Source organism: Benincasa hispida, chromosome 6 (assembly GCF_009727055.1).
Source record: "Benincasa hispida cultivar B227 chromosome 6, ASM972705v1, whole genome shotgun sequence".
In the NCBI taxonomy this organism is placed as follows: domain Eukaryota; kingdom Viridiplantae; phylum Streptophyta; class Magnoliopsida; order Cucurbitales; family Cucurbitaceae; genus Benincasa; species Benincasa hispida.
The window spans coordinates 36,579,010-36,602,304 of record NC_052354.1 but is presented as its reverse complement, the minus strand read 5'-3'; the positions used below and the strand labels follow the sequence as shown (position 1 = coordinate 36,602,304).

The 23,295-nt window shown below is 31.1% G+C and overlaps 1 protein-coding gene and 1 long non-coding RNA gene across 4 annotated transcripts; one reads left to right on the top strand and one right to left on the bottom strand.

Moving 5' to 3' along the window:
* Positions 1–5,062: 5,062 nt before the first annotated feature.
* LOC120079993 lies at positions 5,063–6,867 on the bottom strand. 3 transcript variants are annotated; one of them, XR_005482392.1, is made up of 6 exons: positions 6,429–6,867; positions 6,262–6,335; positions 6,080–6,145; positions 5,935–5,987; positions 5,793–5,849; positions 5,063–5,121 (listed from the first exon to the last, which is right to left on the bottom strand). It is a non-coding gene; the product is annotated as an uncharacterized LOC120079993 (long non-coding RNA). The 3 variants fall into 3 exon arrangements; XR_005482391.1 differs by having other exon boundaries at positions 5,069–5,126; XR_005482390.1 differs by lacking the exon at positions 5,063–5,121 and having other exon boundaries at positions 5,672–5,849.
* A 12,449-nt stretch (positions 6,868–19,316) lies between these two features.
* Positions 19,317–21,091, top strand: LOC120080500. Its single transcript, XM_039035173.1, has 3 exons — positions 19,317–19,699; positions 19,793–19,939; positions 20,687–21,091. The coding sequence occupies exons 1-3, from the start codon at positions 19,483–19,485 to the stop codon at positions 20,722–20,724; spliced, it is 402 nt and encodes a 133-aa protein (XP_038891101.1). The 5' UTR covers positions 19,317–19,482; the 3' UTR covers positions 20,725–21,091.
* Positions 21,092–23,295: the final 2,204 nt, after the last annotated feature.

Here is a 23,295-nt window from a genome sequence, read left to right as displayed (position 1 = left end):
ATAATCATTTTGAAGGACTTTAGGAATTTAGCTTCTATAATTTATAAGATCTTTGTCGTCGGAAGAAACTATTTATGTTAAATTTTTTATCAAAAATATAAGAATATTATTATGAGATTTATCGAGCCACCTGACTAAATTTTAATTTTCAAAATTATTAGGAATTAAACATCTACTTTCTTCGAAAGATAAATCAATTTATGATTCAAATAATTGAAAAAACCTCATTTTTTTTACTTTTATTTTGTACCATAGAAACAAGTTCACTTTCTTTGTTTCTTTCTTTCTTTTTAAATGAATATAAAGATATTGACATGATTGAACAGTAAAAAAGAGATTTACAGCATGTTTCGATGGATAAAAAATAAATTATTATCTTCAAATCAATAGTTTGATTCTTCACTCTTGCAATTATCTTTAATATTAAATAAATTGTAATTTTTTATATTAATATCAATCATGAAATTATAGATTATCCCTTGAAAAAGTCAAAGTATACATGAAAAGTACATAATTTATTTTAAACAAGCAAGATAGTAAACAAATTAACGCCTTATATTTTACGTACTTTGAGATATTATTATTTCTTTTCCATTGATTGAATAATTTATAATATATAAATGAAGTGTGATTGAACTAAAATATACATCTGAAATGTGATAATTCATTTTCTTTCTTTCTTTAGAACAACAAATGTTAGTAGGGTAATTATGTGATCGATAATTCAATTTAAAACAAAGAGATTCTAAAACTTTGTAATCGAGATATGAAATTAAATAATCAAAATTTGTTGTCACTTACATGACATATATGAATGCAATGAATGAATGATATTAGAGAATCATATTGTATTTTATTATTATTATTAATAGTAGGTGAGTTTAGAAATATTAAAAAAAAATGTACTTAATTAAGGGGCTTTTGTGAAAATGATGGATGGGCAATTAATTAAGCAATGGGGCCAAATTTGACTTCCTTTTGTGAGGATCCAATTCTTTAAAAGAAATGAGTAAAGGAAAAAGAGAAAGGGTAATCAACCTCAATTATGCAGTGGTCACACAGCTCAAATTGTTGTTTCATGTCATGCCCCCCCCAAAAAAAATAATGGTTTTATTCTCAAGTTATTTATTGGAAATATAACTCAATATTTAAACCATAAATCCAATTTTAAGTTATATGAAAAATGGTATGGAATTGTCAGAGTACACAAATTTAGGATTATTGAATGGTTTTTAGTTCCTAAAAGTGATTTTGAAAGAAGTTTTCTCAATTTTTTTTATGGGGTTTGGCTATTGATTTGAGACACATCAATTTCGTTTTCTGAATTATAAGAATTGGATGTCGATATTATATTCTCTTTTAGCGATTTTAATATTTTGAACCTTTTTTTTCCTTAAATCAAACTACATGTAGAATAGAGATTTGAATATTGAATTTTTAGATCGATCAAATATATCTTAATCAATTGAATTATGTTTGAATTTTTTTTTTAAAAGAAAAAAAACTTATAAAGCAAATAAAGTAACAGGTGTTTTGTTATTTTACGTGAGTTTGAAAGTTTTTTTTTTGCTTCATCATTCTTTTTTTTTTTTTAAAGATATTGAAGTGGTTTATAACAAATAAAAATTACTTTTTTAAATTGGTTAAATATTTTCTTGGAAAAATTATCTTTTTTGATCTTCAAGTTTTGAAAAATATATATGTTTGGTCCTCGAGTTTTAAAAAATTTATCTTTTAGTCATCAAGTTTATAAGATAAATCTATTTGGTGTATGAGTTTTTTAAAATGTACCTTCTTTAATCCATGAATTTTTAAAGGTAGGTTTAAAAAGTCCCTCAATAACTTTATACTATTTATTTTGAATAATATTTTACATGTTAAATTAGAATAATAACTTTTAAAAATCGCATCCTCTCTAAAACTTTTTTTTAATTTTTTAAATATCATATAATTTTTTTAATTAAAAAATCAAACAAAAAAAATACTTTGAGGACTTTTTAAATATATTTTTTATAAACTTGGGATAAAAATGGTATATTTTTGAAACCTCAAGAACCAAAAAGATTTCTTTTATACACTTGAGGACATAAAAATGTACACTTTTAAAATTCGGTAACCAAATGCACATATTCTTGAACTTTGGGGCTAAAAGGGTAATTATCCTATTTTCTTTGAAAATTTACTTCCAAATTGATTCTCTAGACCGGATATCACATTAGAATCCCTTTTATGATCAATTTAGATTTATAAAATCATTTTTTTTTTTGTGAAATTTGAGGGAGCACAACGGTGCACAATGAAAACAAGGATAATAGAAAATATAATATAATAATTATATATAATAAAATAAGTAAATATTAAAATAAATATAATATAATATAAAAATAAATAAAATAACAAATAGTGGATTTTTCCACTTTTTCCAATCTTTTTGAATTGATGACTAATATGAGTCTTCCAAAATCCACTAAATGTCACTAATTACAGTGGATTATATGGACACTAATAATGTGTAATTTTGAGACATCAACCTAATAGACCAGTTTATACTAATAATGGATATCTATATTACACCTAATTTAACATTTTTATAATAATTTTGATATTGTACAATCAAACAAACTCATAGTAATTAAATGACTTTTAAAGAAAACTAATGTTTTATTATGTGTAAATTGTTTTAATTTTAAAAATTTTAAATAGATATTTTCTAATAGTTTGGATAAAACATTTTTAATAGATTTATTTTAAAGGTAGTTAGGATTCATTTTATACGTTCTTATAATATAATACTATTTAATTGTTAATCTGGTTAGAATTTGAAGTTGTTTAAAAAATACTCTCACGTTCAACATTTGGGTTAGAGATAAAAACAAATTTTGTCACTTTTTTTTTTAAAGAGACAACATTAGGGTTTACAAATTGGGGATACTCTTCACAACCCAACGAAAAAGAAGACTTTAGCAACATTGGCTAAGATTGACTCATGATTCAAAGACGCCATTGAAAGTATTGCTCTTCCTTAGGGAAAAAAAAAGTGATGAAGTTTGATTTTATCTCGAACCCAAATGTTGAAATGTGGGTTTTGATATGCAGGGTATTTTTGAAACCAAAACCTTTTAGTAGAGGTATTTTTAAAATAATTTCAAACTTCAATCGCCTCACGTGCCACATGTCAATTTTCAACATCTACTTCATCATTCCATTTTCTCCATTAATAATAAGGGTACTTTTAAATCAAATTTGAAAGATCAAGAATAATTTTGATTTTTTTTAAAATTTAAGGGTAAAAAACCAAAGAGTTGGAGTATTTATTATAGTTTAGCCTTTATAATGATATACCTTTTTGTTTAAACTACTTTATTACACTTGATATATTTTTATTTTATTTTATTTTATTTTATAATAAGAAACTATATTTTCATTAAATATAAATCACTATATCTTATAAAATCGATAAACATTATTGATATATAATGTACATATAAAAATATAATATTAAAAATCATCATTATTATTAATATAAATATATTAAAATTTTGAAATTTGCAAATATCTACNAATATAAATATATTAAAATTTTGAAATTTGCAAATATCTACAGTATTTTGGTTTATCTATGAATAATTATATGAAATTTTTTATAATGATAGAAACATCTTAGATGTGTATTTTTTAATAGGCCAATTATTTTTTAAAAAATTACCCTATCATAAAAGTCTTAATTAGTTTATTAATTATCCTTACCAAATGCTTTACTTTTATAATAACCTTAAACCAAGTTTTCAAATTTTTGTGTGTTGGGATTAATGTCATAAATCTTGTGGGTTTTGTAGTTTGTAAATTACTTGGGTACGAATTATTTATTTAACAAAATAAAGTGTTGTTTTATTAGACATTTAGTTTGCATTAACTCAATCAAATAAACTAAGATCAAAGTTATTTAATATAACTTAAACATGTATGTGGTTGACATACAAGTGGATCATATTTAAGTAATAACCTAAATAGTCCGAGTATATGGATAAGGTTGGATACTTTATCCTATGACTCTACAGATACGACCTACTTTGTAATTGTTACGATAGTCGTAAAATGTTACAAACGATCTTATCCTGATCGTTCATATGGAGACATGTGAATGAGGGTATCCTATAAAAAGAGTTTGTATAAGACCGAACCCCGAAATAATTAGTCTCTCTTTATAACACCGTTACTAGTAGAGACTTACATTTCTCTAAGATGACCATATGTGACTTGACCTTAATTCTGAGTGAGTTGTGAACATCTGTCTATGAAGGCGATCCTTTGATCTGTATGGGTGAGAATGACCAAATTCACCAACTCGATATGTCTACTATTTTGGGGATACATCCGAGTAGGTAGCTAAGAACACAACTACACAAGATGAAATTCACTCATTCCCCTCTCGAATGTAAAGTAGATGACCTTAAGGACTGATTCCAAGTCTTGAACAATGAGGCGTTCACCTTCACACTGGCCAGAGAGAGGTTTAGTTTATAGTTGGACTATAACTAACTATTCATTAGAGGAATCAATGGTACTTAAGAAGTTAGATGTAACTACTGGGTAAAACGATAATTTAACTCAGTTGTAGTTACAAGCAATTTATGAAGGATTAAATTAATGTTGATTGGTTATGTCCATGGATAAAGAAATATATCTACAGTGCAAAGAGTGCAACGTCGGTCTTTAGTGGAGTGACTAGTAGTTAATGAATGTTAATTAATTTAATTAAAGAGTTTAATTAATTAATCTCGTATTATTAGAGCTTATAATCTATAGGTGTAACGACCCGACCCCCTAAGACTTAAGTTAGGCCGTTACTAAATACATGCGTGCATGGAACTCAAAACGATACTTGGTTATGGCAAAATAAATGCTAATTAAATAAGCTAAGTTCAAAAGACTTTCATTAAATTCAAATACTAAAACAATAGTAGGGTACCCATAAAAAACGATTCTTAAAAGTAAGTTTTAAATATCAAAACTAAAAGTTAAGAGAAACATGAAAAGAACTCTAAGTCTCACGAGCAGAAGCGTAAAAACTAGTCCCAGTGGCTCGATCACGAATTCCATTTGTCCATCGCTGGTGCATCTCTACCCTTACCGAAACAACATAAGAAAGAATGAGTATAAAATACTCAGTAAGTAACCTCACTACTGGGGTCAGACTAGGCATCTATGTCCTCTAGATACCCACCTCTGGTGAAACATATAAACTGCTCTAGTACTCATGGGACACATATACACATGAAACAAGAAGGAGACTGAGTCCTATCCTACTATAGTTAAGTATGCCCACTACCTCAAATCCCGAAGGAGACACAAACTGGTGAATCCTGAAGGAAACACAAACTGGTGAATCCCGAAGGAAACACAAAATCTAATGGGCATCTAACTAATCAGTAAGTACATTGCACAGTTCAACATCATAATTCATCACTGTACAAATCTATGACATATATATAAACCTCAACATCATGGCTATACAACATACACATATACCTCAACATCATGGTTCTACAACATACATGTATACCTCAACATCATCAGATCAAATACAACCATATGGAAGCACATACCATCTCATACTAGCATTCAAGTATCTATATACATAAATAAATAATTCAGATCTCGTACCAGAACATACTTTGATCATATTATACTATTAGTCTATCATGCTGTCATTCTGCCATAATATTTATTTATCATGCTAGCATACATCTAATGTCTGGCCCGTGGGCAGTTTCAGTAGTAAGATTACTTACCTCAAGTTAAATCTAAAGAAACCCAAGCAAGCTTATCCTTTTCAAGACAAGCAACACCTAAGATAAATCCAATATTTAAATCAATATTTCGGGTCTAACTCCAATTAACTAAATTATTCAAAGAGCTCCAATTTTACTTTACCTAAACTATAGCTCGGTCTAAACTTAATTCCAAAACCCAATTCTGTTGGCTACCTGAACATACACAAAGTTCAAAATTATTAACTTAATTCTCCACAATTAATCTTAAGTCAAAATAACCACCCAATAACTTAATCCAAACTTACCAAACTTCAAAAGATAATTGGCCTTTACTTTGATGAGCAACACCCTAAACATTTCAAGTCTTGAATCTAAAATCCAAACCCAAAAGATATTAACAATTTTAATCCAAAACCAAACATATAAAATTTAATCTAACAATCCTCAAACCAAACCACAATGGGGGTTACCAAGCTTTGAAACTTACCAAAACGCCACGAAGAATGAACTTTAACACCTGTTGGACAACACACAAATTCTCCTCCAAAACCCCCAATTAACCTTTAAATGCAAGGAGGAACACTATCATAAACCCAAGACATAACAAGTGATCCAGAAAATAACCAAGAATAACAATAACACCCAAAAACTTACGCAAAAAAATCATACTCTAACCAAGATTCGATCAGAACCAAGTGGCGAAGAAGATTTGCAGTGGAAGCTGGTTCGACGATAAGGTCAAGCTAATGGCGAGGGGAGGGCACGGCTGGCTGGGAGTGCGTATGTCTAGGCGGCCGGACCTGGGTGGCTGGGTGTTGACAGCACGGCTTCAGTTGGCGGGAGCAGATCTGGGCAGCGGCTTCAATGGGAGACCGGAATCAGATCTGGGCGGTGTGAACGGTTGAGGCGCGAAGAAGCCAAAGTCGAAGCTGGGCTGCTCGCGGCTCGAATCTAGACTGGCGGTCAAGGTCAGCGGCAAGGAAATGCTGGTCGAGGTCGGCGGCGGGAGATGCCGGGTTTGCGTGAGGAAGAAGATGGAAGGGGGGAAAAAAAAGAGGAAAAAAGAAAAAGGAAAGAAAAGAAAGGAATAAAAAAAAAATATATTCCTTCCTATTCCCTTATTATTTATTATTATATTATTATTATTATTATTATTATTATTATTTTCCCATTCTCTTCCTTTCCATTTTTAAAACAACAAATCTTGTCTTTGATTTTCAACACTAAACTCCGGAATTAATTCCTAATATTATTTTCTACTTAAATGATTTTAATTCCAACAATTGCACTTAAATGTCCAAAAATTCCAAAAATGTCCTCAATTAGTAAAAATTTATTGAAAATATATATTTAATAAAAAAATATTACAGGTCCCCTTACTAGCTCATTAAGGATAAATAAAGAAGAATTATTTTGGGAATCATTTGAATTGTTCAAATTATTTCAGGAAAATTAAAGTTGTTAATTATATTAATGTGATTAATATAAAGTATAATGTATATTGATACATTATAGTATATAGTTAATTATAAATATGATTTATATTAAAACTATATAATAAATGAGAGATGAATATTTGAATGAGATTCAAATGTTATTTATATAAATAAGAATTATATAAATTATATGTTAAAGTTTAATGTGAATATGATTCATATTAAACTATAGATTAAGGAGAAATATGCATCTTAATATGATGATTAAAATGCATATTAACAAGATTAATTAAAGGATAATATTAATTAATTAAATTAGTTAATTAATCATATAATATACTTTATTATATGATAATATTGTATGTTTAATAACTCCCCATTACGGGGGAGTTATTTCCATCACAATGGATGGAGTTAAAATAAATCTCATCCTCCCTCTTCCTTAACTTTTTTATTGTGAATAAAGAAGAAAATAGTTGCAAATTTTACATGAAAGAAAACGAAGAAAATTCTCTCTCAAATCTCTCTCTCAATCTCACTGCTTTTCTTTCTCCCAAAAACAAAAGGAGACCACCCTTCTTGTTTCTGTCTGGATAATAGCAAAGGCTCTGAGTGGTGGTGTCAAAGAAAGTTCAGTGTTTGTGTTGTCCAATTTGAGGGAGTAAAGTTATTGTGTTCATGATCTTTTGCAGATGTTTTTCGAGAAGATTTCTACAAGGTTGTGTACTTATTCCCTTTACTCAAATTTTTGTATTGGGATTGATGCCCTAAATCTTGTGGGTTTTGTAGCTTGTAAATTATCTGTACACAAATTATTTATTTAACAAAATAAAGTATTGTTTTATTAGATATTTAGTTTGCATTAACCCAATCCAATAAACTAAGATCCAATGTTATTTAATATAACTTAAACATGTATTTGATTGATATACAAGCGGATCATGTTGAAGTAATAACCTAAATAGTCCGAGTATATGGATAAGGTTTGGTACTTTATCCAAATGATGCTACAGATACGACCCACTTTATAATTGTTACAATAGTCGTAAAGTGTTACAAATGATCTGATCATGATCGTTCATGTAGAGACATGTGAGTGGTGGTATCCTATAAAAAGAGTTTGTATAAGACCGGACCGCAAAATGATTAGTTTCTCTTTATAATGCTGTTACTAGAAAAGGCTTACATTTCTCTAGGATGACCATAGGTGACCTGACCTTAATTCTGAGTGAGTTGTAAACTCCTGTCTATGAAGGTGAACCTTTGATTCGTATGGATGAGAGTAGCCAGATTCGTCGAATCACTATCTACCATTTTGGGGATACATGCAAATAGGAAGCTAAGAACACAATTACACAAGGTGGAATTCACTCCTTCCCATCTTAAGGGTAAGTAGATGACCTTAAGGACTGGTTCTGAGTCTTGAACAATGAGGCGCTCACCTTCTCACTGGCCAGAAAGGAGTTTAGTTTATAGTTTAACTATAACTAACAGTTAATTGGAGGAATCCGTGGTACTTAAGGAGTTAGATATAACTATCGGATAAAACGGTAATTTAACTCAGCTTTAGTTATGAACAATTTGTGAAGGGTGAACTTACTGTTGATTGGTTATGTCCGTGGACACAGAAATATATCTATAGTGCGAAGAGTACAACTATCGGTCTTTAGTAGAATAACCGGAGTTAATGAATGTTGATTAATTTAATTAAAGAGTTTAATTAATTAATATTGTATTATTGGAGCTTATAATCTATAGGTCCATAAGGTCCACTTACTAGCTCATTAAGGATAAAATAAAGAAGAATTATTTTTTAGAATAATTTGAACTGTTCAAATTATTTAAGGGAATTAAAGTTATTAATTATATTAATGTGATTAATATAAAGTATAAATGTATTGATACATTATAGTATATATTTAATTATAAATATGATTTATAATTAAAACTATATAACATATGAGAGATGAATATTTGAATGGGATTCAATATTTATATAATGAGAATTATATAAATACTATAGGTTAAAGTTTAATGTGAATATGATTCATATTAAAACTATAGATTATTGGAGAAATGTGCATCTTAATGTGATTAAAATGCATATTATACGATTAATTAAATTAGTTAATTAATTAATTTAATTAATCATATAATATATTTTATTATATGATAATATTGTATGTTTAATAACTCCCCATTATAGGAGAATTATTTCCATCACAATTGATGGAAGTTAAAATAAGTCTCATCCATTTATGGAGTCCTTATTTTCAATGAAGTTGGTTATATAATATCACCTATTTTAAAAAAAAATAATAAGTCTCATCCTTCCTCTTCCTTAAGTTTTGTATTGTGAATACAGGAAAAAAAAATACAAATTTTACGTGAAAAAAAAGAAAGAAAAGTCTCTCTCAAATCTTTCTCTCAATCTCACTGTCTTTCTTTCTCTAAAAAACAATAGGAGATCACCCTTCTTGTTTCTTGTCGGATAATAGCAAAGGCTCTGAGTGGTGGTGTCGAAAAAAGTTTAGTGTTTGTGTTGTCCTATTCGAGGGAGTAAAGTTGTTGTGTTCGTGATCTTTTGCATAAGTTTTTCGAAAAGATTTCTGCAAGGGTAAGTGTACTTATTCCCTTTACTTTTTCGTTGAACAACATGCTTAGAATTCTTAATGTTTATCCTATTATACGTTTTTTTTTGTACATTTTTCTTTGTTTTCATTGATTTCAAAATTGAATCACAAATGCACGATGTTCTCATGCTTACGCACGGAATTCAATTCCTTCCCTGCAAAAATGAATGTAGTAAAAAATTTAGAGCTAATGAAATGAGAAAAAATTATAAAACTTTTGACATATCAAAGTTTTCATATGTTGGTTATAATTAAATATAATTAAATAAAAAATTAATTAATAATTAATTTATTTTAACTTTTCACATTCCATTCATTCAATCTTGATAAGTTTATTGAAATCACATCAATTTATCTCATACCACATTTTTAATGAATTCTAGGTTACATTTTGTTGTTTTTAATGTAAGTTAAATATAAATAAATAAATATATATATAGTTCTCCTTATGTTTTTCCTTTTTTAAATGTTTTGAATGACTTTTAAGTTGTTTTCTACTTTTGAACCGATTACTTTGCTTATTTGTTAAAAAGTTATATAGATTCTTATGCTAACATTTTTTTTATTATATAATAGAACTTTTCAAACTAAATAAAATAAAATTATCATTTGATTTCATATTATACTTAAAAGTTAATTCTAATTAAAGAAAAAATCTTTAATTTTTTTTTAATGAAGTAATAAAACTTTTTGTGTTCCATTTAGGGATGACAACGGAGGCGAGACGGGACCGGAATGCACTCCTCATCCATGTTCCATGGGGATTTGTAATCCCCATTTTCGTCCCATTCTCCGTTTTGGAGAGTCGGGGTCGGATCCCCACAAAAAAAGTTTTCCGTCTTTTATTTTTTATTTTTAATTATTTTATTTAAAATTAACTAAATTTTTGTATTTATATTAAAATCCTAAATATTTTAGGAGTTAGTATTGTTATGGTTATATTTATTTAAATTAATAATAAGAAACATTTTAGCATTTCTTTATTTTAGATTTAATAAAGAGTTAAAGTTAGTGAAAAAAAAAATAACAAAGCTACTGTTTAAGTATAAATAAATAAAATATATATATATATTAAAAGATAATTAAAAAAATATTGGGAGTGTGGTCAGGGTCGGGAATAGGCGGGGATACCCTCTTCGTCCTTGGTTCGGAGACCATTTTGTGTCCCGATTTGTCTCCATCCTCGGTCAAATCGGGGATTCCCCGCTTCAATTGGGGTGGGTACCCACGAGAATCCGATTTAATGGGGATTTTTGTCAACCCTAATTCCATCATTTTAGTTCTTAATTACAATATTTAATTTAATCTATTGTTGATAGTTAATTATTTACTAATTATAATTGATTAAAATTTTCTTTAGGCATAAAGTTATACGATCTTTTATTAAAAAAAAAGGAACATAGACAGGTAAGAGATCGATCTATTGTTTTTGCAACATCATTTTTAATAAAAATAATAATAAATACTATTTATAAAAAAGATTTTTTTTTTAAAGAAAAGTATCCCAAAAAAGGTAACCAATAAAATTCAAGATCAATGAGAAAACTGGTTTTTATAGTAGTTAGTTACCCAACTTTTTGAATTCTAAAACTATTTAAAAATTTTTTGAATTAAATTAAAGGAAAAAATTCAAGTAGGAGAAACTTTTTATATTCCATCCTTTAAGTTTCTATTATACTTATTATTAAAAATTAATAATTAAAAAAATTATTTTAGATAGTAAAACGGTTGACAATATTTATAAGATAAAGTAAAATTTTAAAACTATCAATAATAGACATTGATAGACACTGATAAAACAAATTATTGTCTATCAACATCTATCATTGATAACTCTAAAATTTTGCTATATTTTGTAAATATTTTGACTCATTTTTCTATATTTAAAAACAGTCCTAATTACTAACTAATTATGTACTATAATTGGATAACTAATAATTAATTATTTATATACTATTTATAATTTATTTTTAATTGCATTTTTTGTAAATAAGTAAATTAACGGAGGAATAAAAGTGTCTAAAACAGTTTTTCCGAGGTCTCACTTTTTAATATACTATCAATGTAACAAAACATGAATTTTGATCAAAACCATGGTCAAGCTCATTCTAATATTGATTGTAATTGCAAAGATTTATTTCTTTTAAGGATGTAATTTTATTTTGAAAAAATATTAATAGATCCTCTGTTGCATTCGTTTAAATCTTAAATTAATAATTTTATCAATTCAAACTTTGAAATTTTGTAAGTGTATCAATTGACACCATCTACCATATTTCGTTTGAAAAAAGTTTGATGTAAAACTTATAATTATATCAATTAAATCCCTAAACTTTCATAAATAAATCAATTTAGACTTTTATACAAAATTTCATTTGAAAATTGTCTATGTATTTACTCTAATAATCCATTATATAAAATTGACATTTGAAGAAGTATACAGGCGTTCGAGAATTAATATATGAATGATTTTCAAAAGTAACCATAGGAAAGAGTCTTAAAGGGTGCAAATTGATGTGCTTTATGAAAAGTTCATGATTTAAATTAAATTATTAGTCTAGGGTTTTAATTGATACAACTCCAAAGTTTAGAGGTATATTTACCTTTTTCTAGTTTTAAATGTGTGGACAAAGATTTAAATATTTTATCTTTTAATTTAGAATATATATCATGATCGAATTAACTATGCTCATTTTGAATCTTGAGGGGGTATATTATGTATTATGTATTATACTACAACTCATTTGTAGGTCAATTCCTTATGAATCTTGAGGGGTATATTTATGTATTTATACTACAACTCATTTCTAGGTCAATTCCTTTTATATATCCATATATTTTTCTCTTTGATTTTTTCTTTAACAAATACATTTAGAGCGGAGGATTTGAAACTCTGACCTCTTGGTTAATAGTTCATATATCTTACTGGTTGATCTATGTTCATGTTAACTCTTTGAATTTGTCTTTCACTAAATTCACACACATGAGAATCTATGTTGAAATTACATGATATCATGTTATTCTTCTTGATGTAATTCTGCTTCATTCTAAAATACATAAGATCTTTGATTAAATTTACTCCAAATTATATATAAATACTAGCCCGTAACACGTACTAGGCACGTGAAATTTATAGTTTTACTTTAGTGTATATATATATATATATATATATATAATTAATAAAATAGTCTTCCACATTGCCTAAATAGTTGTAAATATTCGAAAAGAAAGACGAAATAGGAATTTGTGAAATTTTAAAGGGGAAAGGAATATATCAAACATAAATAATACATTACCTTCATCGTGTAACTACTTCGAGCCAATAAGTTGGATAATATTGTTAGATAGTGATGCTTCATATTTATGGTTTTGTTATACCTATACATAAAAGGATAAATTACCTTCATCGTGTAACTACTTCGAGCCAATAAGTTGTAATGGAGAAAAAGACGTGATTGTTCATTCAAACATATCTCAACCATTCAATTGTGATATTCATATCTATGGTCTAGATCATACCTGTAGTCTACATTAAGAATATGTGCGTTGGGATAATGTTTTAAATTAGTCAGTTTAATCCATGAGTTTTCAAGAATAGACTTAAAAAGTTCTCCAACTAATAAATTTATTAAATTTAAATATAAAATTAATTAAAATATGATTTGACAAGATGAATTGTAAAAAATATATATTTTTTAACATTTCTCACTTCTCTCTCTCCTCTTTCTTCTTCTTCTCTCCACTCTTGTCCTTTCTTGGACATCTCCATAAAAAGGGTGATTTGGCAAGATGAACTGGATTCGAAACTCCCAAATATATATTAGTGATAGACTTTTATCATTTATCTATCACTGATAGACTATTTAAATTTGATCATATTTGTAATTTTTTTATATTATGTTACATCTGTTAATACTTTAGGTCTAATGTTTACATTTATAACTGTACCATTTTGTTTAAGATCGAGCAGCAAGAGGAGCAGCCCATTCCAAGTGTAAAACTTGATGAAAAGGGCCAACATATTTATGCTTCAATGGTTTCATCCAACTGCCATTCACTCTCTAATCCAATTACAAGCTCTAAAGTTAGACAACTGAATTTAAGAATTTTGCTAACTGAATAACTTATAAACAAGGATGGAAATATACAACTTAATTCAAAATTTTGAAATCTTATTCTGATGTGACATTTCTAAATTCTGGAATACACAAAAGTTTTAAACAACCCACAAACTAGATTTCATTGATTCATACACTGCTGCTGCTGTAGTTTTTACTTGTGATCCTTAAAAAATATGGAGATGAAGAAGAGAGGAGAGAGAAGTGGGAAATGTTGAAAAATATATATTTTTTTCAAATCATCTTGCTACATCATATTTTTAATTAATTTTATATTTAAACCTATTCTTGAAAATCCATGAACTATATCAGCACCTATTATTAAAAATTTAAGAACCAAATGAGTATTTTTCTCTAATTATATTCAATAATGGAACCTCAGGCGTCATGTTATGCAATACCATCTCTTCAACTTCTATCCATAATCAATATAAAGAGCTATCATTTACTTTTTTTTTTTTCCACAACGAACTTAGTTTCTTTTACTTTCTCAAACTTTCTTTGTCCGTATGAAATCATAGCTATTTTTTTACTTTTCAAATTTTGATTTGATTTTTTAAATTATTGTTAAAAAGCCAATGACAAAGGAAGAAATTTGAAGCAAGAACTAATAAGACTTAATTTAAATGGTTACCAAACGAAACCTAAAAAATTAAAAAAAAAATGGTTTTATAGATGTAACAAAATGGTTCACCATGTTCTCATCTAAGGAGCTATGATCTTAAGCATGTTTTTTTTTTTTTTTTTTTCAATATTCGACTACTTTCGTTTGCTGTAATTAAAAAACAACTTAACAATTGCATGTTAATCTACGAATTTATGGTTTTATATTTAATTTAAATTAAAAAACAACTTATTCATCTCCTTCAATATAAAAAGGCCTCTCATCTATTTTTTTTTTTTTTTTTACCATGAGTTAGTTATATTTTTTTTTCATCTGTTAGTTCCCAATCTTCATGAAGATTTTAAATTTAAAAGATTGCATCTCATATTGGTGTAGCACATTGTTGATGGCAAAATCTGGCCAAGGGAACTCACCTAACTTTCATGTATCTTCAATGGTAAATTTGTACTCAAGAGAAGAAATTATCTGCAAGATAATAAAAAAAGGTAACACATTGGTGTGGTGCTTACAACAAACACTTTGATGCTTAAATCAATACTTTGCATAAATGTCAAGGCAAGTAGTTTTAAGGAGGAGATGAGCTTATCTTTCATGGGGTTGCCACTCTCTATTTATAGTTGAGTCCTAGAGGTCTTCCTTATCCCAATTGGAGAAGGAGATCTATTTCCTTATTCCACTTTAAAACTGGACACGTGGGACTTGGGATCAGGCCGCTGAAGATATTCGAACGAAGAAGGTTAATCCGGATCAGCCTTACTATAAGGGATTTCACGGCCTCGACCTCGACCTTTGAGGCCGAGGCAAGCCTTGGGCTCACAAGGCTCACGCCAAAACGGGCCAAGTGAGCTCTTTTGAGCCCGACTCACCTTCCCTTTATTTGTTGGAATTTGGACTTGCTTCTTAGCAAGTCTCAGGTCCGTTTTCTGGGTTAGGTAACTTGCGATGGTGCAAGTAAAATTGTGATCTAAAAGAATTAGGCGTCAGCACGATTGAAGATTGCGATCGCAAAGTTATGCGATCATATGCGATCGTGAGAAATTGCTCAAAAAGGTGGTCGCATAAAGACTGTGCATCAAGGTGATAACATAATAAATCATAATGGGATGGAAAGCTGATGACAGTCGAATCCAAATTTAGTTGACAAGTCGTTAAAGCCACACTGTAGCAAGTACACTCAACTTTCGGTGACCATTAATCGATGCATCAGAGCAGGGGAATTAATGACCGCCCATCATTACAATCATTAGAGAGAAAGATTGCTTCACCTTGAGCTCTATAAATACCGAAGGCCACCAATGTAAAAGGGGTTAACAAGATATATAGAGAATATACAAGTTAGAGAGTCGTTAGTCTGTTCACGTACATACTCATATTTATACTTAGAGGACGGAGACAAGCAAGGAGACGAGGAAGCCGAGAGATCATTTCCGGACAGATTGAGAGACTACCGGAAAGCGCTATAAAGGAGAGAGGGCCAACACTTGAGAGAGCAAGGATATACATCTAGATAGAGTTGGAGTGAGAAAGAATAATGTAAAAGGCCACGGGAAGCAAGACATTGCTTACCGGGCTTCTTATCTCTCAATTCCATTTGTTATTTTGTATTCAACACTTTATTTATAGATAATGGAAATCTCATTTACACCTATGTTCAATCTCTTCATACTTCGCATGAGTAGCTAAATTTCTGAATGGGTTGAGAAGTATTTAGCTAGCATGACTTAAGATTTACATTTTATGTGATCATCTTGTCTTATGTATGCGTCATTCACCCTTTAGAGATAATTGAGAGAGTAGTCGAAAGATAGAATCTAGACTTGAGAGAGTCAGATTAGAATCTAGGCTTAAGAGAGTCAGATTAGAACCGCATAAGCAAGAAATAGAAACTTAGACATAAGTTCTATTGCTATTAACACATCGTATGCACCCTAGAAGTAAGATATGATGATATGCGGTCATCTTGTTTTATGTGTGTATCATTCATCATCGCATAAACAAGAATAGAGGCTTAAACATAAGTCATATCGACTTTTTTGTATACATCGCATACGTCTTAGAAATAGGAATTATGGCATTTGCATTGAGAGATGACGTACTGTTATTTATGTATAGCATGATCGCATAACTTGTGCATAATCTTAGGGAGTGTTAGTTAAACCTCTTCTCAACTCCTTCATCGCATACTCATTTTAACTCTTGATTTCATCAACTGTTCGTTCAAACTCCGTCGGATAGGAAATATTCTTAATCAAAACACCATCCAATTCATTTGTTTTCACCATCGCAAGAGAATCAAAGCAACTGTCGCATATTTACTCAGTAGTCTTTGTGTTCGACCCTGAACTTACCAGGAAACCTAGTAAGGCTTATACTTGGCTCTTATTAGGAAAACTTGCATGATCACCACATAATACATCACGCAAACCCACTCCAAAATCGCATCACAATTCATAATGCATCATTCACTTTCATAGGTTAACTTACGGGATTGCTTAAATGTACACTATGTACACCTTTTAATAATAAAAATAATAAGTCTAATAATAATAGAAACTTTAATAATGAGGATGATAAGTCATACCAATTTTTAGGAGGTGGAGTGTGCTATGCATGTGGCTACCTCATGGTGTTGTACACTTGTCAAGCTTGGTTTGGTTGGAAACAAGGAGAAACGGATTGAGGATCACGTGGCATCGATCCAACGATCAAAAGAAGGTGGGGGGTGTGTCGAGCACACATCCCAATCGAGCGGCTCTGCTCAGCCTTGGCTATTGAGGCTGAGGCAGGCCTGCACGCCTACCATTCTTAGTGGTAGGTTGGCACGTCTGGTGTGCCTTCCTCGAGCAGGCACGCCTCAACCCTCTCTTTCTTTCTTTCTTTATTTCTTTTTTTTTTTTTTAATTTGAAATCTTCATTTCCCTCAAAATCTCTCCCACAAGTATGGGTGAGTGAATCTTCTTTCTCATCCCTACTCCAGCTTGTTTCTGTTTTCAAAAGATTGGTGTCTTACACCCTTCTTCTTTCTTTTACTCCCTTTATTTTCTTTCTCCTTTCCTTTTGCTTTAAGATTTCTTTTAACGGTGAAGGTGAGTGCATCTATGATGAGAATAATTCCTCCCCTTCTTACTATGAGTCTTAATATTCGCCTGAGTCATATGTTAAGGAACCTTTTATGCTTGTGGGTGATTTGCCATCTTCCGTGATTTGAGTTCAACTTGAGACATAATGATGTAACTATGGCATCCCTCCCATGGTTCATTTAAAGGCTCCTTATTCTGACAAGACCATCGATAATCCTCCTAATGGGGAAGTGACCCTTTATTTGACCATGTTCTGTTTTGGGGTTCGCCTACCTCTAACTGTTAGCTTTAGGGCTTCAATCAAACCAAGTATTTTGATGATAAAAAATTTAGAGTTTTTGTACTAACATTTTCAGTGTTTCAAAGTTACTATCTTATAGAGCTCAGAAAGACGATTCCAACGCAATTTGAATCGCTCAAATCAAAATTCAAACAAGAAAGTTATAAGTAAAAGAAGATTGGAGAGGAAATCCAACGTGGCAGTGACATGTGGCACCTTGCTGACGTGGCAGCTGACATGGCACACAAACGATCAATTTTGATTAGGTAGCAGCTGACGTGGCACTCCAACCGGTCAGTTTTTGCTAATGTGGCATATGATGTGGCAGTGACGTGGCAGCCATGGACAAATAAGATAATGACAAGTGGTAGCTGATATTTAAAAAAAAAGGAAAAGGAGAAGAAATCGTTAATTGACCCGCGGATCAATAGTATGGCGACACGTGGCGCGGTTTAAGATTTTTCAGCCTTTTCAAATTTGATTTCCTTCCTAAATTTTCATCCTTCAAATCTTTTTTATTCTCCAAATCTTAATAATTCCAATATTTCAAAATTCCTTTTCAAATCCTTTTTATTCTCCAAATCTCAATAATTCTAATCTTTCAAAATTCCTTTTCAAATCCTTTCCTTTTCTATTTTTATTCAGTCTCCACCCTTCATTTGCAATCATATCCAATGGCGAAAATTTATCTCCCTCGCCTATAAATTTGACTTAATTTTACTCTTCATGGACACACCAAAAGCTATCAAGTCTTAAAGCTCTCAATTCTCTCTACTCTCAAATTCTTGTCCTCCTTGCTCCTAAATTGGCCTAGAGTTATTTTTGTGAGTGCTCAATTTGTGTATTTAGCCTTCAAGAGGTAATATTGTGAGGTTTTCTTTTAATTTTTGGGAATTGTATTAAGGTGTGGGTACACCTTGGGTTGTGAGAAAAAGAAATTGGTTTGATCCTAAACCAGTAAAGGATCTTGGGTTTCTCTTTAACCTAGGAAAAAGAGGGTCGTGTGTCGGTTTGGTCCTCACCTGTAAGAGGATCACTTAGTGAAATACCCAAGAAGGAGTCTTGGAGAGTGGAGTAGGTAATTTGCCGAACCACTATAATTTCTGATGTTTTCTCTTCCTCTCTCTCTTTTATTTCTTGTTTTTTGCTTCTTGTCTTAGTTATTTTTTTAATCTTTCCAAATTGCATGATTTAATTTTTAGTGTGTTATTTAAATTTATCCTTGATTAAATTGTCTTTAAATTTGAAGTTATCATAGTTTGCATGAGTTAAGTTTTGTCTTGCATAAATTTTCTTTAATCAAATTAGTGGGTTAACTTTATTGAGCATTTTTTTAAGATAAAATTATTTTAAAAAAAAATGGTAGTCAACCCTATTCACCTCCCTCTAGTGTTGCCTTTAGATCCTATACTAACTTTATTTTTTAAGAGTTTCCTGGTCTTGATACAACTCGCCCCTGCGCAAATTTTGTCGAACGGGTGGAGTCATGTTATCAGGACTTACTCACTTTGGCAGATCTACGACGATGGATTGCCAATGTCCATTCCCACTTTCCTATCACTGTACCAAATTAATCGTAGTTCAAAATTCAAGGATTGTTTTTGTTATATTGTGGCTCACAAAAAGGCTTTAATGTGTAATGTCTCCTCTGTAAAACATTGGACAGAGCATTGGTTTTTTGCTCGTGGTGATTGGTTGTCTACTGATGAGGCGGGCATGTGTTATGTGGTTCCAACAAGGTTTAGGGATTTCGGTAAGGGCCTTTTTTCCTGTTACCCCTTGCTTGGAACCATCTTGCTTCTCTTGCTTCTCTTTCTTGCTAACTTTTTTCCTCTATTATTTATAGTGCCTCGAAAGTTTAGCTGCTCCACTATCGCAAGGAATTTAGCCAGAGCCATTCAGAGCTCGAATAAAGAGACAAAACACGGTTCTAACTTCATATCTCAAGAAAACCTAATCCTCGTCGGACTCACTCATTCTGAATTTTTGACAGGTCTACTCTAGTCAAAGTCCTTATTTATGTCTGATTCTTCTTTTAGTCGGCCTTGGCCTCCGAGGTTGACATTCTCTTTTCTTCTTACTTCATGTTTTACATACATTTTACACCTCGCTATCATTTATTTTTCAAAATGAGTTCTCGCACTGCCTCTTTTTTTGAAAGCGTGAGTAGGGGAGAAAAAAAAAGCAAAGACAAGGTTGGGCCCTTCCATGCTCAATCAGACATCAATGTCCCAAACCTTGCTTGAGATAGAGTCAAGAAGAGCCATCCCCTATCGGATCTTCATCCCTTATCCAAAGGTCTTCGCCAATCCTCTCGCCTTCAAAATACCCCTGTTCCCCAAGATGTTGGTGAAGGTTCTGGTTCTAAACCCCGCATTTGCGCCTTCGTTCTTCTTAAGGATTTTTTTTACTCCAACCATATGAACCTCCTATCTCTCAATTTCCAAATATGGTAGGGGATTGGCCACCAGATTGAGTCTCATGAGGTTGGTGCCATCAATCCTTTCAAAGCCCCCAGCTCTACTCTTTACAGTCTTTAAGAGGTACTTCAGGGTACCTCCCCCCTGGGGGGGAGGGGGGGTGATCGACCTTGGCCTCTGAGGTCGTGCCAAATTTATTTTTCTCTCTCTCTCTCTTCTTTAACACTTCCGTTTTCCGTTTTAACAACTTTTTACTAAGATTTCCATTTCTAGTATGAGCCTAAGCAACCATATTAACTCTCTTCAGCAAGACCATGCAGAATTGGTTCGAATCCGAGCTAAACTTGTTCAAGCTTAGCAAATTTTGGAAAAGGTGAGGAACAAACACTTTTTTAAATAGATCAACTCTCATGAAAAGATTAGTCAACTTAGGGCCCAACGGAATGAAGCCCAAGAGCATCTGGACTCTGTTGAATATTTGGCTGATGCATTCGAAAAAACAAAAAGATACAAAAAAATGTAAAACGATGCAATGGAGGTTGGACTTGCCTAGTTGTGAAAAAAAAATATTCTCGTCAGCACCCTGGCCAAGATTATACCTTCCCTCCCTCATTAAACGAGTCTGATGAAGGTGCTGGAGAGGGTGACATGGACACTAACTTAGGTAAAAATGATGCTTGATTTTTATCTTTTTTGGTTGCGTACTTATTTTTCATTTCTTCTATGTATTTTCTATTTTTGGACTTTAAAACTTATCCAATCTTTGTAATGAAAAATTTTCCCTTTTCCTTTTGCTAACTTCTGTCATTTCTCTTTTTAAATGTTGAAAGACGGAATTCCTCGATCAATTTCTTTCCAAATAATTTAACCATTTCTACTAAAATTAATGCACTAGTGGTAGCACAGGACGAACATAGGGAGCCCTTGAATTTCTCAGATAAATAGTTGCGGTCCGAAGTAACAGAAGGGGGGTTTTAGACATTGATTTTTATATGCAAGAAAATTAAATTATAGGAAAAATAAATGAAATTAAATTCAATAATTAAATAGTCTAGCTTAGAATTTTGAGTTATTCCCCAAGTTATAACTTGAACATAGATTCATCAAATTAATTCCTTTTTTTATCTAAGCTTAGCCAACTCACCTAGAAAAGCTTGGTGAGAGTCCAATTAATCAATTAGCCAATTTAATCAGATGAAAAATCATCATATTTAATTAAGACTAACCGCATTATGAATAAGGATTGTGCTAAGGTGAATACTAACTAGGAACAACCTAATTCATCATGATTTTTCCTAGGTTGATTAGAATAATAAGACAAGCTAATCTAACATTTTGCCACTTTGGTCGAATCACAATTATATGTCACTTGTTGCATTTTGATACCTAGCTAATGATTATACAACTTCAAGTAGTAATATAATCATAAACATGCAATACAAAAAAAGAATCATAAGACAAAAATATTAGAATTGTGCAATTGATTTAAATATTTCAAGTTACAATATCGAGGAAAAGCTAAAAAGAGTACCTTAGCTCATCATCGACATGCTGATCAAGGAGGTTGAGTTTTGATACATGGAAGATGAAAAAACAGAGAAAAAGTAGAGAAAAATCATATGAAAGTCGGTTGGAATAAAATATATCTTGACCCAAACGGCTAACTTTTCTATTTACAAATCGCGATGCTGCCACGATGCTAGGGTGCAGCACCGCGGTGCTAACGAAAATCTGCACGAACGAAACTTCGAAGAACTGCGATGCTCTAAGGCAGCACCACGACACTATGTGCTTTGCACGAAAACTGGACATTCTGGCTTGTCAGCGTCGAGCGCGGCGCCATATAGCATCGCAGCGCCTGTGCAAGCAGAGGCAAACTTGTCTTTTTCACCTTATCTTTTCCAGCTGATGCAATTAAAGTCTGTTTTGGTCCGTTTTAGTTCCATTTTATCACTAACACCCTGTTTGACCCTTTAAGTACTCGAAACCTACAAAATAATCAAATAAATACATAAAATGCAAGAACAGTCTCAAATTAAGTGAGACAAGATAGTATATTTTTAGTTCTATCTGATCCCCAACTTAATTCTTGATCGTCCTTGAGCTGGTAGAATAAAGCACACAGTCACACAAAAGATATGCTCGCTCAAGTTGCATGGTTCGTTTCTCAAGTCTCAATAGTCTCCTAGAATTTAACTTGCACCCAACAATAAAATTAATTCATAATCAATTAGTGACACACAATTTAAAAATGATTTTAAACTTATTCGTGCAAGAGTGAGTTCAAAGCCCTTCAAATTAAGTCCTAGCACCCCGGAATGACATTAAATGGCTCTTAATTTATTTTTCCCTTACATTGGCTCATGAACTAACTATCAAGTTCCCAAAAAAAAATCAAAGTAAAAATTGTTGGGGTTGATGCCCTAAATATCGTGGGTCATATAGTTTGTAATTGTAATGTACAAACAATTTTATTTATTTAATAAAATATGAGATATTTCATTCGACATTTAGTAGCATTAAACCCACAAACCAATAAACTAACATCCAATGATATCTTCTGTAGCTTAAACATGTATGTAGAGACATATAGGTAGATCATGTTTAAGTGATAACCTAAATGGTCTGTAGAAGATGGATAAGGCTGGGTACATTATCCTAGTGACACTCGAATATGACTTGCTTTGTAGATGTTACAATTATTGCAAAGTGCTACAAATGATCTGATCCTGATCACTCATGTAGAGACATGTGAGCAAGGGTATTCTATACAAAGGAGTTTGTATAAGACCAGACCACGAAATGAATAGTCTCATTACATAACATCGTTAATGATAGAGATTTACATTTCACTAGGAAGACCATAGGTGACATGACCTGAATCTTGAGTGAGTTGTGAACTGCTGCCTATGAAGACGGTCCTTTGATT

Excerpts from the sequence above, each read along its gene's own strand:
- LOC120080500 (XM_039035173.1), top strand. The coding sequence starts at position 19,483 with ATGTCCATTCCCACTTTCCTATCACTGTACCAAATTAATCGTAGTTCA. Across the intron at positions 19,700-19,792 it reads AACAAGGTTTAGGGATTTCG|TGCCTCGAAAGTTTAGCTGC; the intron begins GTAAGGGCCTTT and ends TATTATTTATAG. Across the intron at positions 19,940-20,686 it reads TCATTCTGAATTTTTGACAG|AATTGGTTCGAATCCGAGCT; the intron begins GTCTACTCTAGT and ends AAGACCATGCAG.